The sequence below is a fragment of the Xenopus tropicalis genome, chromosome 3 (genome assembly GCF_000004195.4).
Source record: "Xenopus tropicalis strain Nigerian chromosome 3, UCB_Xtro_10.0, whole genome shotgun sequence".
In the NCBI taxonomy this organism is placed as follows: domain Eukaryota; kingdom Metazoa; phylum Chordata; class Amphibia; order Anura; family Pipidae; genus Xenopus; species Xenopus tropicalis.
The window spans coordinates 28,334,364-28,346,591 of record NC_030679.2 but is presented as its reverse complement, the minus strand read 5'-3'; the positions used below and the strand labels follow the sequence as shown (position 1 = coordinate 28,346,591).

General features: G+C 38.2%; 1 protein-coding gene across 3 annotated transcripts in view; it reads left to right on the top strand.

Annotated features, from left to right (window-relative positions):
- arap3 (ArfGAP with RhoGAP domain, ankyrin repeat and PH domain 3) overlaps positions 1 to 11,523 on the top strand; it is an 89,581-nt gene extending 78,058 nt beyond the window's left edge. For 2 of the 3 annotated variants that reach the window (XM_002933637.3, XM_031898783.1), the window contains 10 exons: positions 2,762 to 2,836; positions 3,824 to 3,938; positions 4,701 to 4,829; positions 4,925 to 5,058; positions 5,778 to 5,860; positions 7,201 to 7,236; positions 8,305 to 8,368; positions 8,726 to 8,863; positions 9,584 to 9,622; positions 10,558 to 11,523. In XM_002933637.3, the coding sequence (XP_002933683.3) occupies positions 2,762 to 2,836; positions 3,824 to 3,938; positions 4,701 to 4,829; positions 4,925 to 5,058; positions 5,778 to 5,860; positions 7,201 to 7,236; positions 8,305 to 8,368; positions 8,726 to 8,863; positions 9,584 to 9,622; positions 10,558 to 11,202 (1,458 nt within the window). In that variant the 3' untranslated portion in view covers positions 11,203 to 11,523. The remainder of the gene's footprint in view (positions 1 to 2,761; positions 2,837 to 3,823; positions 3,939 to 4,700; positions 4,830 to 4,924; positions 5,059 to 5,777; positions 5,861 to 7,200; positions 7,237 to 8,304; positions 8,369 to 8,725; positions 8,864 to 9,583; positions 9,623 to 10,557) is intronic. The other variant, XM_031898784.1, reaches the window with a different exon arrangement.
- Positions 11,524 to 12,228: the final 705 nt, after the last annotated feature.

Here is a 12,228-nt window from a genome sequence, read left to right as displayed (position 1 = left end):
GAGACGCCACTCTCCTCTTTCTACATGGAAAATTGTGGCCGCAGTCCCTTGCAGAAGTTAGCGCTTTGGTCAGAAATCAAGGAAAAACCAGATAAAAAACCTAGATTTCTCCCCAAAATCTCCATGGCAACTACCAAAAACTTACTAAACCTCAATTTGCAAGTTCCCCTGAATAAAACGATACCCCATATGTATGGGTGCACATAAAGACGTGGCCACCAAATGCCCCCAAACAGGGGCAATGCATAAGGGCAATTTCAGTTGAAATTTTGGGGGCTGCGCTCTATGTGCACTACCTGCAGTTTTTCAGTGTTAACCCCCCCTACCTGTGAGATAACCCCCACAATCTATATATTTACGAAAAGTGCACACCTTCAGCTATTCAGAGACGCCACTCTTCTCTTTCTACATGGAAAATTGTGGCCGCAGTCCCTTGCAGAAGTCAGCGCTTTGGTCAGAAATCAAGGAAAAACCAGATACAAACCTAGATTTTGGTCAGAAATCAAGGAAAAACCAGATAAAAAACCTAGATTTCTCCCCAAAATCTCCATGGCAACTACCAAAAACTTACTAACCATCAATCTGCAAGTTCCCCTGAATAAAACGATACCTATGTCTGGTTGCACATAAGTACATGGCCGCCAAACCTGAAAATGCATAATATTGGGGCTGCACTCTATGCACCCCTTTTTTTTTGCCTGCACCCGAATGAATGGGATACGCTCGGGTGCAGGCACATGTAGCCGATATACGCATGAAAACGCGTGAGAATGCAAAGTCTCGCGTTTTCATGCGTATATCGGCTACACGTGCCTGCACCCGAGCGTATCCCATTCATTCGGGTGCAGGCACAAGTAGCAGGCGTAGGGCTGAATTTTCGGCAAGCGTTTTTCCACTTGCTGAAAAAATCAGCCCTACGCCTCGTGTGGCATCAGCCTAACCCTTGGCAATAGAAACTACCAGAACAATCTTAGCACCTCTGGACCTTTCTAGAACAACTGAAATCAAATGGAATAAAACCACTAAAAGCAATCAAAGAACAATAGTTGCAATGAAATCGGTAAGAGCCCTGGATCCACCATTTTCACTGCAAAAGCAACCTTTTTGGGGGCACTAAACACACAATAAAGAACAATGCAAAGATAAAACACCGTAAAATCCAATAAAACCACCTAAACCAACAGAAGAACAATAATTGCAATGAAATCGGTGGTCAGAGCCCTGGATCCACCAACGTCACTGCAAATTCAGCACCAAATAGCAATAAAAAAAGTTACAGTGCAATAGAATAATTCAAAAACAGAAATCAATTATGAAAATGCCAAAAAAACACTAAAATGCAACCAAATAAATCAGATAATTATAGAGCAAGATCAGAAATAAAGTTTTAGTAAAAAAAAAGACTGCCAAAGAAAGCAAAGAAAGAAAGAAAAGAAAAGAAAGAAAGAAAAAAAAAAAAAAAAAAAAGTGTAAGTGTGTGTGTAAGTGTCTGTGTGTGCTTGGGAAAGTTGTAAATAAGTGTGTATGTGTACAAAAGTGTAATAATGACAAAGATAGAAGAAAAAATGCAAAAAAAAAAAAAAAAAAATTTTTTAGACAGTTGAGATAGAAATAAGCAAAATAAACAGTGGTAGAGAGTTGTAGTTCAGCTTACCCAAGGCAGGCAGACGATCAGGGGCGATCAATCCAGCAGGAAGGCAGCAGGGGAGCTCCATCTTGTCCGAAGTGCGCAGCAGGAGTGAGGAGCCGACAGTAGGCGGCGCTATTTAAAGGGACAGCAGTGGACACGTCATCAACGCGTGTCCACTGCTGTCATTGGCTGGCGACGCGATCGGTGCGGCTGGGGGACCCGGATCGGTGAGTATGTTCTTCATTGCTCGTTGCCTAGGGGGATCTGAGGGGTTTACAAGCGCTGCGCTGCTTTAAAAGCGAGCGCAGCGCTTGTAAACCCGACAGTGCCATTGGACGTAGATTCTACGTCCCATGGCACTTTGGTCCCTTGGTACCTAGGACGTAGAATCTACGTCCCTTGGCACTTAAAGGGTTAAAGTTATTTTTTCGATTTTCCTTTTGATGTGCTATCTGCCACTGTTAAAATAAACCTACCATTGAAATGATACTGTTCTGAGACTTTTCATTTCTTTGTCATTGGACAAACTTACAAAATCAGTGAGGGGTCAAATAATTATTTCCTCCACTGTATTAGGGGGTCAAATGACAGTCATGGGTCTCTACAAAACTATAAAATGAATACCTCTCACATAAAATAGGACATTTCTTGGCTAGAAACGGTTTATTTGTAGGTTCTAGATATAGATACAGATATAAAATCTAAATGTAAAAAAAAAAAAACACTTTTTGGTCCTTTAAAGGCTTAATACACATTTCTATGTTTATTATAGGACCACAGTTTGATCTGTAGAGGATTTCCTCTACAGATCGAACTGTGGTCATATAATATACAGTGTACATGAAGCCTAATTGGTGGTCTGTTATTCCTTTCAACAACATATTGTTCTGCCTTCTGTACATATCAGTGCTGATGGCACAGTTTTACAGAAGGCTATGGAAAACATGGGAACCTGGCAAACAGTTGGAAAATGGTAGTACAACTAGCAGCCATTAGTTCCATCTCCCTACTGCAGTAACTTTTAAATTAATCATCTGCCATAGAATTTGCACTCTGCCATATTTCTTTGTTTTCATAAAGAATATATAAGCTTAATACAATACAATTTGTATTTTCTGTGTCTCCTGTTAGCTATCACAGGCTGGGGATCTAATTATTGAGGTTTACTTGGAAAAGAAATTGCCAGACTGCTGCGTCACTTTAAAGGTCAGTATCTTTGAATTCCACTAAAATGTCACAATTTGCTTACTACCAATTGCAAAAGATAGAGGCGCCACACTTTCCACTCCGCTTCACCAGCAGATTTAGCCACAAGGGTTACAGAATGCAGGCAGGAAAAATTTAGTAAACATTTATTTTTGCACCTAAGGGCTACCCCCTAAATCTGCTGCCCTAGGCACAGTCCCATGGGTTCCTAAATATAAATATGGCCCTGTGTATATGTTTAATATCTAAAAAGGGGGCTTTATAGAATTGCTTAACCTTATTGGCCATGCCAGTAAAATATAGGGCATAAGCTAAATGTGAAAATTGGGACCCAAATATGTGCCACTTTTAGTGCAGTGCTGAATAATGTATTAGGCAACATTCTTTTTGCTACACACCTCCATTTCTCAGTCATTTTAGACATAATATGTCCTGCATTAACTCCAGACATTCCAATAAGATCACTACACAAACTAGATTCAGAGCATTAGCATTAACTTCTGACGTGTCTAAACACTTACTACATAAAACTGAGCATTATATAACCCCAGACATGAAAGGAAGTACACTGCAGAAATTGATTCAGAATATCCCAGAATATATTCTCAGAATATTCTCAGATTATCCCAGAATATCCCAGAATAACTCGGAATATGAGGGGAATGGCACTGCAGAAATGGCTTCTGTGCACTGCATTAACTTTATACAGAATAAAAAAAAATGCAGGAGATATGTAGAGATTGCTCCATACCAGTTAACAAAAAAAAAATGATGTTTGACAGAAACTGTACCTGATAGTGCTTGTGGGGAATTTAAAGTTAATCCTCCTCATTGTTTTCCTTTTTCACTGCCCTGGGCCTGTACATCCCTTCCTGGGAACTTTTCCAAGATGCTATAGCTGTTAATAGCTGTTGATTTATCTTTTACATTCTCCTATTATATGAATATCCAAAAAATACATTACTCTTGTGTATGGCGTTCCTACAGGTTTCTCCAGTAATGACAGCAGAAGAACTGACCAATCAGGTTCTGGATATGAGAAACATATCAGCGAGCATGGATGTTTGGCTTACATTTGAAGTGTTTGAAAATGGAGAACTTGGTAAGAAATTGCACTAGACAGGCCATAAACATCATTATCCCTATTAATTGTTAGAGAACTATCCATTTTCAAGTCTTCAGATATTAACATAAATGATACTGGCATATCTTGGCTATGTTAGTATGCTTCTTATTCTGGTCTAAAGGAAGAAAAGAGTGGTGACAGGTTTGTAATTTATACACATCTGTTTTTTCGGGCATACTATCTTGGGCAACCATTGCAGGTTTGGGCTGGGGGGGTGGGATACACTCTTCTTCTTCTCCCAAAGTTTCCATGTCTTGGAACCTAAAGCGCTCATAGTAGCGTACAGAGCAGAAAGATATAGGTAGGATGTGGGTCCTATAATGGCAAATTGTGTGAGTTAGGGTTGGGTATGGGTTAAGGTTTTACAAGTTAGGTTTGGGTGCAAATTAAGTTTTTCCTGAACTGCACATCACTAATCAAAAGCCCTTAAAACCCATGCTGGCCTTTCTAAGGCAGTCATAAAATATTTCAGCTGCAACTGGATGATGGCATGGTTTAGGTAATGTGCTTATAAATGCTACTCATTATAGCCAAAAATTAGGGTTTGTTAAAGAAGTAGCTCATCTTCTATCATTTAAAATCCAAACTTTTGGGTCTGCCCAAAATTTAGATACATTTCAATTTGTTTTTAAAAGAATGCTACCATCTAGCTGCGAATGCCTTATAAACGAATGAAACAAAAATGTGAAAATTCCCATTTATGCGATGCCACTTACAGGATGACTTTGTTCCATGCAGAGCGCCCTTTGCACCCAAAAGAGAAAGTCTTGGAGCAAGCTCTGCAGTGGTGCAAGTTGGCCGAGCCGAGTTCCGCTTTTCTGCTTGTAAAGAAAATCCCAATTGGTGAAGGAAGTTGTCTATTTACAGGTAAGTCATGGCTTTCATTTCCCTAATGTACAGAATCACATGCAGTAGGGGAAGTTCAAATGACGGCTTGTATTAACCTTGTAACTATCGTATAGGCACAAAGAGAGAGACTCCAAAATGTGGGCTATTGAAATGCAGAGAGGAAACGCCTAAGCTTCTAGGAAGCAAATTTCAAGAGAGATATTTTGTCATCAGAGATCGCAAGCTTCTGCTGCTTAAAGAGAAAAAGGTATTAAAGAAATCCTTACCCGTTTCTCAGTAAATACTCTTGCACTAATGATTTGAGTTGCTACAACTGTCTCTACATTTCCTCCACCAGTAGTAATACGTTTATCTGCTATCACACGATATTCTGAGCAACAAATACAGCATATACAAAAGATTATAGAGAACTGGAGCAAAACCATGAGTATGTACAGAATATACTTACACCTACCAACCATTCAACCAAATACTAGGGCTTAGGTATAAGGAGCAGGAACCAGGGCCCCTGTTTTTTACATTATCCATCCAGTAACACAGTTCCCTTTGTACACTATGCCTGCATTTTCTTTGTTTTTGCAAAACCACACACATTTGGAGGTCATGGAAGGGAACACCCAATAACTGCGTGCCTATATTCTACCACAGAGACAAGTGCAACATTTTGTCACATTTTGGCCTGACAATTCCCAAGTCACAACACTCTTAATAGTTCTGCCAAAGAAGAGCCCTACATTAGGTAGCGAGATGCAGTGCCCATTTTGACACTCTTCTTACCAGTTACTTCTGTACTTCCTTCATCCTTGGTAATTTACCCTTACAGTACTAATGCATGTTTATCTTTTTCTATTAAGTAGGGTTCACAACTATGTTCTAAGCAGTACCAAATACTTGGAATAATGTGCAAAGAGCAGCAGTATACTGTATAAGCATTGATATTAATATACTCTGTTCTTTCCTCTACAGAGTGCAAAGCCAGAAAGGGAGTGGCCCCTTGATACAGCCAAAGTTTACATGGGCATTAGGAAAAAGATGAAGGCTCCATCCCAGTAAGCTATCATTATTATTTCATTGTTATTAATATTAATTAGATGCATTTATTAAGAACGTACAGGAATATAACCAATGCAAGAAGTATGGATTGTCCTGCTCAACAGAGTTTTCAGTCTAAAAGATGTTACAGTGCCATTGAAAAAAGAGCTTTTTTTAATTCTAACTACAGTTAAAAACATTGTCAGAAAGTTCAGCCATGATGAATTCTTACTGTAAGTGGCATTGGCTATACTGCAACTTAGTTGGCTCATGAGGAATTCATACTGTAAGTGGGATCAATACTGCAGGTATAGCATCTAATATGTAAAATGCCAAGCATTTTGGATAAGGGCTGTACTGTAATTTAGCTGAAGAAGCTTTGTACCTCTGGCCTCATAGTCAGGGTTTTGTGACCTAGCAAGAAGGTGCTAAGAAACCAGCTGGATGCACAAATCACTCCGCTGCTCATTTTATCTTCACCACAGTGTTATAGTTAATGGTTTCTATTAGTAGTGTGCTGACCTCTTATAAATCCAACCAGAACCAACTTTTGTTGCATGCAGCTACACCATAGAAATGCCAAAAGCAGTATAAACATTATGCTCAGTATTGACTACATAATGCATATTGGAATTTTATTAAGGATCTTGAAAATTGAGTAAACATCCATTTATCATATAGTGTAATTTATGTTTTAAAAAGGAAAGGAATATTAAATATTTAATATACAACTTAACCTGACCTGAACTGAAGCCTGTCTTTGCTTGTGTGACTGCAGGGTTGAGACTGGCTATCCCCCTCTTACTGTGCTTCTGGCAGGGACCATTAGAACACACCCACTCCTCATTTGAAACAAGGACAGTGGCCACAGAGGATCTGTGGGGAGCTCCAATAAAGTAGTCTTTATTTAAAGATAATATTTTTTTTTTGGCATGAAGTAAAACCAGCACCATATATTATTCATTATTTCCTACAAGATTAGAGGGCTTTTTAGTTATGCTATGTGTTTTCTTTAATGGAAACCCGAATTAGCATTTCTTCAGTACAATAATCACCAATAGGAAGCTGCATGTCTGGTTACTGTTTTTTCCATCAACTAAAATGCATCCACAGAGAACAGTCCCATTTTCTATAAGCCTAGAGATATTAAAGCCTAGGGTGTTTAAACTTAGCAACTGCCAGGGAGCTCCTTGGAGCTCAATGAAATCTTGAACATTGTAAACACTGGAGCAAGGCCATAACCAAAGGACACTTCATACATTTCAACCATGATATCTTTTTAACAAGGATTGCTGATTGTCAGTTAGCTGTTTTTATTTATAAGATACTAACTGTACTGTTTTGCTTATTTTATCAGATGGGGTTTTACCATCTACTTGGATAAACAGCAGCTGTAAGTACTGTGTGATATATAGATATATAAATGCAAAATTCCTAGGAAGCTGCACACCATAAGAAAAGGATGATACCTGGGTGCCAGTGCATAAGATAATTATAAAGGCATGAGGTGAAGGCACACACAGGATTTACACAAAACAGTCGCAGGATCAAAAAGATTAATAAGAGGTTTTTATTTTGACCAACGTTTCAGTTCCCTGACGGAAGTTCCAGTTTGGAACTGAAACGTTGGTCAAAATGAAAACCTCTTATTAATCTTTTTGATCCTGTGACTGTTTCGTGTAAATCCTGTGTGTGCCGTTACCTCTTGCCTTTATAGATATATACATATATATGAGTAGATAATGGTTTGAAATCTTAGGGACACATTTACTTATCCAGGAACGCTCCGAGCGTTCGTTCGATCGGTCCAATCAGATTTTCCATGACTTTTTTTCGTATTTTTAGCGCGAAAAAAAATCGGTACAAAAATTTTCGATTTTCGAATCGCCAATACGATATTATTGTGACTAATACAATTTTTTTCATACGCATTTTCGTGATATTTGCAATCTTCAGAAATTTTCGTTTCCAATCCAAATTTTTCCCATTGAGGATTCGAACTCGTGTTTTGATAAATCTGCCCCTTAGTCTCTGTCCCAAAGATACATGCTGTCTTCATCACATTTACTACCATCAGTCATAATCTTACGTAACAGAAACTATTAAAAGGGGACCTTTCACCTACACCTAAAAAATGACATAATGAAAGCCCTTTGCAAATTAAACCCAAATCTGTTTTTTATTAAAACATCTCTACCTGTTATAAATGATTTAAAAATCTGAGCTATGAATCATATATAAATAATCTATATCTAGTGTATGTAATGTTTATTTTGCTTGACTAACATCATAAAATAGAATTTAGAATTATTTCCTAGGGTGATAATTACCCTTTAAGCCAGTGTAAAAAGAAAAATATTTTTTTATGCTTCATTTTACCTCTACGCTTGAACAGAACGACTTCTTTCATGTTCCTGCAATACTTCAAATATGTTTGTATTTTTAATTTCCCACTTTATAGGTGCCTGTGTTGTTCAGGTCAACCAGAAATGTGGGACTGGATAACCAGTATTCTGAAGGCTCAGGTAACAATTATTGTTTGTTTTATGGATAATGGACATTTTTTTAGTAAGCTGGCCTGGTGTACTGAGTGATGCTTTGATTTCACTGTTTCATTTTTACCATAGGCACCATTCAGATAGAGTGGGTGGTATGTTGGTGTAATCTGTTTTTTTACTGGATATATGGAATGGATCAACTTGACATTGCTTTATCATGTTATTAACGTTCATTTTCCCACATTATCTCACATTTTGGCACAACAATGGAAAAACTAAGTGCAAAGAATGAAATCAAGACAAATTCTATTTCAGTTTTTATATTTTTAACCATAATTTACTTTAACCTGTGCTTCGTCACCAATTCATGTATTTATAATACAGCATGACGATCTCCGACCGGTGATTTTAAGGCGCCACTCATCCTCCGATGTGACTAAACAAAAGTTTGGCACAATGCCATTGGTTCCAATCCGTGGAGATGACACCAATTCTACTATGGTTACAGCAAATCAGACACTGGTGAGTTTATGGCAGATATTTAACACTAAGCTAGTATCTTCCAGTTTAGGGGATGCAAAATTTAACAACTGAAATGAAATATACCTGAAAACCAAATTGTGCTCTTATGCATGCAATGCCATTTTAAATGCGTAATTCCGTAGTATGGTCATCTAGTAAAGTATTTAGTTGTATTTTCTTTCTTTATTCTAGTGTCTAACCTTTTAACATTATCTGCCATCTGTCTACCCACCCCCAATAAACCATCCTATTACAATACATTTATTTTTGTCTTCCCTACAGTTCTGTATTTCTTCTCAGTTTTCCTTCTCGTCTCCATTTCCTCTTTTTTCTGTTGTTTACCCCCTTGTTATAAATCCATTTACTTTCTTATGACCCTTTTTGCCTTACAATTAAATAACACATCGCTTTATATTCTACCCCCATCCCTGTCTTACTACATCTCCTCATAACCCCCAGAATTCCATTTATACATAACACTTAACGTAAATACTGCTTTGTTCTCTGAAACCTATGTGTAAGGTTAAAAGTCGCTTTTATGAATGGTGTGAATAAAAAACCTAAATGATTTTTTCTTCTTAGTGCATAATTTTTGCCCAAAAAAATGGGAATTTTACACAAATACAGTAAATGCATGCCCCTTCTAGTTTGCACTCTGCTCTCTTCTATATTGGTCCTATACACCCTGGTTTTCTTTCTTACTTTATTTGTGTTTCTCAGCGCCGACTTCATACAAGAAGGACCCTATCAATGTTCTTTGTAAGTATAGGCATGGATGAGAATTTCTCATAACTCTTTGCACCATGCATGCTGATGTAAAATATCTAAGAACCTTAATGCTGAATATATGCTTAGTCTGGATTCTTCTGTATACAAGTTGTGTTCATTTTTTTTTGTGGTTATAACTGTCTATCCAAAGTTATGTAAGTGAAGAAAAAGAAACCATATCTAAATCCGCTTCCCTTTTTTCTGCTTATATTTTACTAACAAAGTTGGTTATCCAAAAATGTTGATCTTCATAGCATATACGATCTCCCTATAAAGTCAGTTCTCTATTAAAAAAAATTGTATTTTAGCCAGGAAATGTTTAATATCTGCCTGTTTTAAGATCATTTTAACAAATAACTCATTTACACTTTCAGCCTGTCTGCTTTGTGTAAGCTTTGCATGTCCAACACTTTATGAAATGCTTTTGGATTCTGGGGCTTATTTATAAAATGCCATGGAAGTAATGTTTCCTACTTTGTTGGTTTCCATTAATGTTGGAATTGCCTATTTATAATGCATCAACACATTTCCATCTAAGTAGGAAGGATTTTCAATGTAGTAAAGGAAATGTTGTGATAATAGTATGATGTCATGAAAAATCCATTGTAACAGCTTTGGCATAATTATTGATAGATACTGAAATACTGAGGGCTTTTTTCACACACCAAGCAGAATTTTTTCATCCCTCCATAGAAAATAATGGAATTGTGTCTGGTCTAAGCCTATAAATATGGTCAATGGGGTAAAAACATTTAAGTTATTCCAAGTCTGCTGTATAAGTAGGCAAAGCATCAGATTTATGCTGTATAAGTAGGCAAAGCCTCACATTGAACATTTTTCCATCATCTCCATGCATTTTGAATAGGCCCCACCTAGACAGTGTGGCAATCTTGTTCTACTTAAACAAAATTTCTCTTCTTTGTTAGCCAATGAAAATGCATCAAGATTCACTTGAGGAACTGCAGGAAAAACAAAGTGAAGAATATGATGAGGCTGTATATGAGGAAGTGGGAAATTTTCAGAGTCTACCACAGTCAGAGTTAGACTTTGCATCAGAAAAACAACTTGTTCCTCCACCTTTGGATCGAACCAAAAAACCTGCTCTCACGCAGGATCTAAAAAAACTAACAGTTCCCGCAACTTTAGACCAAAGAAAGAGCTGTTCCCCAGAAAGGCCAGAAAGGGACAGCTACAGAAAATCTCACTCTCTAGACAGAAATGTGTGTGTGGACAGTTCTGTGACAGGCCTTAGTGAAAATTTTAAACCTTCAAGGACAGAAAGAGGCATTACTTCTAGCCTTCTAAAAACTGGCTCTCTTGAACGAACAGTGGAAACAAGTCGTCTACAGGCAGTGGCTACAAGAAGCCAGGGGGCAAAGAGCACATTGGACTTAAGTTCTCTGCCTCCGTTGTTTTTTGAGCCAGTTCCTCCATCAGACACAGCAAAGAATCCAGCGTGGAAGAAAAATTCAGGAGTTCCCAACCAAATACAAGATAAACTTGTCCAGGAACTCAGTGCTATCATTCTTAAGAAAAATGATGCCGCATCAACAGGGCAACAAGTCACGTGATGTAGTTAACACATTTCTTTTTCAAGTACTGTTCGCCCTTAGCAAGAGAACATTAGGCAAATTGTACTGTGGGAACCTGAGAAATGGACCAAGAATTGCAGCTTGTCCAAACTCTAGCTGCTCTCACACATACAGCTTGTATATAGATGTGTTCTTTGTTTTAAATATATTTATCGGTCTATGCCTTTTAAGTTATATTTTATATAAGGTGAAGGAGCTTTTAAAGTTTCCTGTATGACCCAAAAGTAAGCATTACAACACATTTGTGAACATTTTCTCAATCAGTTTGGGTGGTGAAATAAATAGTGAATGCATCCTAAACATAATTCTTCCTTTTAGGGCACCGAGGAACCAGTGTTGCTGTGGGATTGTAGCTAGCAATAGCTAGAAACTGGATCACACTTTCACAACTTTGTGAATTTGAGCTAACACCTAACTGAAAAGTTTAAATGAACCATTGTGATTGCTGCGACTGTATTATCCTTAAGGGTTTAAATGCCAGGGTATTTTCTGTCACTCAGTTGAAATGAAGAAGCTGCATTTTCGACCCCTCCGATGCTGCCCCCCTCCGGGGGTGCATTGCTAGTGTACAGAGCGCAATTACGCTCTCTACACTAGCAAAGCTGAATTTGCCGCCCCCTGGTTACTTTGGGGTCACTGTCGCCAAAGTAGCAGCGCCCCTGGCTGCTCGGATGGGTGGTAAAACATTTTTAAGAAAACTCAAGTTATTGCTTTAGACCAGTGATCCCCAACCAGAGGCTTCTGAGCAACATGTTGCTCCTGACCCCCTTTGAAGTAGGTGCCCATTTTTACATTTCTGGGTTGGAGGCACGGAAACACAGTTTTTGTCCAAGCTGAGCTTCCTGCAGGCTAGCAGTCCACATGGGGCTACCAAATAGCCAATCACAGCCCTTATTTAGCACCCCCAAAGAACTGTCATGCCTGTGTGGCTCACCAACACTTTTTACATCTAAGAGTGGCGCACAAGAAAAAAGTATGGGTACCCCTGTTTTAGATTTATTTCTA